Genomic DNA, 3,789 nt, shown 5'->3' on the forward strand with positions numbered 1-3,789 from the left:
TGAGGCTGGAGAGATTGTATGCTTCAATATTCAAATTGTTGCATATGAATTCGTGTTCCAATCTTTCGTTCCCGAAGACGGGACATTGCTTCAGGAGGTGGTCTATGGATTGAATTGAAATTTCATCACAAGGGCATTTATCGGTCGAGGTGATTTTAAAGCGGTGCAAGTACTGGAGATGATATCCATGTCCAGACAAGATCTGTGTTAATTGAAAAGTTGGTTCTGTATATTTATAGAGTTCTTTAATTGTGTTGATACTTGGGCACCAAAGACGCGTGTGTGCGCCCTTGGTTTCAGCTCGGTATCTGTCGTCAGTCAGTCGGTCGGTTTCTAATTTTAAGTGGTATTTGGCAAAACTTATGGGGAAATTCGCAAAATCGGGGGACGAGTGCAAGCTGGCCGCTGCTTTTGCAGCCTGATCAGCCGCCTCGTTACCAATGAGCCCGATGTGAGATCTAACCCAAACGAATTCAATTAAGCCTGTGAGTTGAATATTATATGTTAGTTTGTGGATTTCTGCGACCATGGAGTTTGTTGAGTTGCAGTTCTGTATTTCTAACAAAGCAGACTTAGAGTCGGAGAGGATAGTGATTCTGACAAAACCCTTTGCGGCGCAGTACTCAAGAGCTTTTTGGATGGCCAACAATTCCGCCTGAAATACTGAGCAGCAACTATGCAGCTTCAGCTTTCTGGTTTCCATGTTGCCATCCGGGTGATACGCCACGAAGGCAGCGCCAACAAGACCATCGTGCTTGCTGCCATCGGTGTACACCCTTGTAGTGTCCAACGGCACCCTTTCATCTAGCTCGTCTTGGTTGTTAATGATGTCGAATGAGATGTGAATTCTTTGTGCCGGGTGTAATAGATTGGAAGGGTGAGTTGGTCGGTCGTAAGTGATGTCTTGTGGTAAGTATTTTGTATATCCTGTTCGTTTAGTAAGTTGGAATTCGGCAATTTCCTTGATTTTGAGTTCTATGGGGGTAAAATCTGCTAGGGCTATTGCAGCGGCTGCGGAAATGGTTCTGAATCCTCTGATTTTCTTGATGGCAAAACTTCTCTGTATTGATTTGAGGTTATTTCTGACTATTTGGTATTTGGTAGCATCTGACCATATTTCCGCTGCATATGTTATAATTGGCTCTATGACATTATTATATATTATACTAATGTTGTCTGAGTGAACACCCCAAGTGGGTCTCACGAATAAACTAAGTTTGTTATATATATTTTGAGCTTTATTTATAGAGTTGTTGACATGTTTGATAAATTTTAAGTTTTTATCTATAATTATTCCCAGGTATTTTATATCGTTTGAGAAAGGTACATGACTGTTATTTACAAAAAATTTACATTTTGTGGCTTTCACAGTAAAAGCTATAGCTTGAGTTTTGCTGGAGGCGAATTCCAACTTAACTTTTCGACCCCACTCAGTAATAGTTTTAAGGGCAGCGTTGGTATCGTTCTCCAGCTCAGTGGTGTTGTTCGCTGAGGTTATCAACAACAGATCGTCGGCAAAAGCCTGAAGATGACAGTTCGGAGGGAGGTCTGCGCACAAGAGTTCATCAACGATAAGATTCCAGAACAAGGGTCCAAGGACGGACCCCTGTACGCAGCCACGCGACAAATTTCTGTGGACTGTAGCATCAGCATAGTTTAGAGCCACCGACCTGTTGCTGAGATAACTTTGGATGATCCTGTATAAATTTGATGGACATTTTACGTCATGTAATCTGTTTAGCAGCGCTGGCCACCAGGCGTGGTCAAACGCTCCTTTTATGTCGAGAGATACCGCGATGACCATTTTACCATTCCGTTTCGCATTATTAATTTGAGTGACAGCTTGAGCAAGTGCGTCAGTGGTGGATTTTTGCTCTCTAAAGCCGAATTGATTTTTATGTAGGTTGTTAGTTATATTCAGATGGTGTATTAATCGTTTTGCCACTAATTTTTCTAAGACTTTACCAAAGATATCCAGTAATCCTATGGGGCGGTAAGAGGAAATGTCGTTGCAATCTAATTTGTTGGGCTTTGGTAAAGTTTTGACGAAAGCTTGCTTCCAGGATGTTGGGAAATGTGCAAGCTGTAGGCAACGGTTCATGATCAGGGGGATGATTTCAGGGAAGGTTTCGGTGAACTTAGAACATATATCAGCCGTGAGGTGGTCGGGACCGGGGGCTTTGCCTGGATTCATCGATGATATGCAATCCATGACCTCCTCCGTTGTGAAATCTACTTCATTAGGTGTTTCAGGGATTGTAGCAGCTTTAGTTCTTAAGTTCTTTTGTGTTTCTAGCCAGTCGGGATTGTCTATTGGATAGAATTTGTCTAACAGAGCACTTGCTGAATCTTCACTTGACTTGGTAAACTGATTGTTTCCCAATTTTAGGGTAGTTGGAGGTGTTGGTTGAGGTGAGCACTTTAGCAACCTGTTAGTGAGGGACCATACGTCCTCCTTCCCTTGTCTGTTACAGAAGTTCCTAAAGTGCTCAGTGGAGACTTTGAATAGCATGAGTTTATATTCCTCTTTGATGTTTTGCCTTTCTACTAGGATGTTTTCTAATGATTTGTTTTTCCTTTTCAGGTCCTGTATGCGGTGATGGAAGAATACGACTCTCCTCTTCAAATGTTCCAGCTCGTCGTTCCACCAAGGTATGTTTTTTATCTTATTTTTCTTAGGTTTTAGGGTTTTATTGCATGCTTTTTGTATGTTTGTAGTTAGTGTTTCTATATATTTATCTATTTCTGTAGTGTTTAGGTTTTTAATTTCAGGAATCGGAATGGAGGAGTTACTCATTTCGCGAGTTATCGACTGCTTCACCAGGCTCCAGTCAGCGTTGGAGGTATTGTATCGATAAGTGGTGAGAGCCTTATTATTTTTAAGTTTACTTTTATTTATATTGAATGTAAAATTTATAGCATGATGTTCAGATGTAGGGCAAGCGTCGTAATTTATTTTCCAGGCATTTATTTTAGAAGCGATTGTGTCAGATACTATGGTAAGGTCAATCACAGATGTTCTCAGGCTGCCAGAAGAAGAGGATTCAAAGGTGGGACTATTTCCTACATTGCAGAGGGTTAGATTATGTGATGTGACTAGGTCCAGTACCTCTCGACCTCTCTTATTGGCAACGGAGGAACCCCAGACCGGATGCCACCCATTGAAATCGCCACAGATAATGACATGTTTGTTATCGATATTTTGTAGGAGGAGATCGAGTTGATTGAGAGTATTATTTTCATCAGTCTTTGGTTCAATGTAAACGGAAATGAGATAAATTTTTCTGGATTTGTAGATGATTTGGGCAGCGCTTATGTTGGCAGTGGAGTGGCTAGCTATACCCAAGGCGGCGCCTATTCCAGTCTTAACAGCTACAACCGCCTTAACACGCGTATCTGTAGTGTACTGGAACAGGTCGTACCCGTGCATGTTTTTCATCATGTTATATTTGCCTACATATGGCTCAGTTATAAAAACTATATCGAATTCGTTCTCGGTGACATATTTGATGAATTCCTTTTCACTGACATAGCATCTGCCCAAATTGCACTGTATAACTTTGAGGTTCTTATCAGACTGTTTATTATTTGTACATGTTATTATTTGCTTCTGGTGACGATTCCAACGGATGACCCTCTGTGATTGCTATATACCGTAATCGATGCGACCAATAACTCTGCATCGCATAGCCTCTTTGATCGGGCATGCATTGGAAAAAGCAGAGTGCTTGACATCTGTAGGATTTTTTGATTTGTTAGCTTTGCTGACGCAGTTGTGGCAACTCGCTG

At 41.4% G+C, this 3,789-nt stretch overlaps 1 protein-coding gene across 1 annotated transcript in view; it reads right to left on the reverse strand.

Moving 5' to 3' along the window:
* LOC140750900 (uncharacterized) overlaps positions 1-2,797 on the reverse strand; it is a 2,880-nt gene extending 83 nt beyond the window's left edge. The window contains exons 1-2 of the mRNA XM_073084627.1: positions 1,354-2,797; positions 1-1,011 (exon numbers count right to left, since the gene is read on the reverse strand). The exon at positions 1-1,011 is cut by the window's left edge and continues 83 nt beyond it. Of these exons, the coding sequence (XP_072940728.1) occupies positions 1-1,011; positions 1,354-2,797 (2,455 nt within the window). The remainder of the gene's footprint in view (positions 1,012-1,353) is intronic.
* Between the last annotated feature and the right edge of the window lie 992 nt (positions 2,798-3,789).

This window comes from Epargyreus clarus, unplaced genomic scaffold, assembly GCF_041222505.1.
Source record: "Epargyreus clarus isolate Ecla_fem2 unplaced genomic scaffold, WU_Ecla_fem_2.2 ptg000021l, whole genome shotgun sequence".
In the NCBI taxonomy this organism is placed as follows: Eukaryota; Metazoa; Arthropoda; class Insecta; order Lepidoptera; family Hesperiidae; genus Epargyreus; species Epargyreus clarus.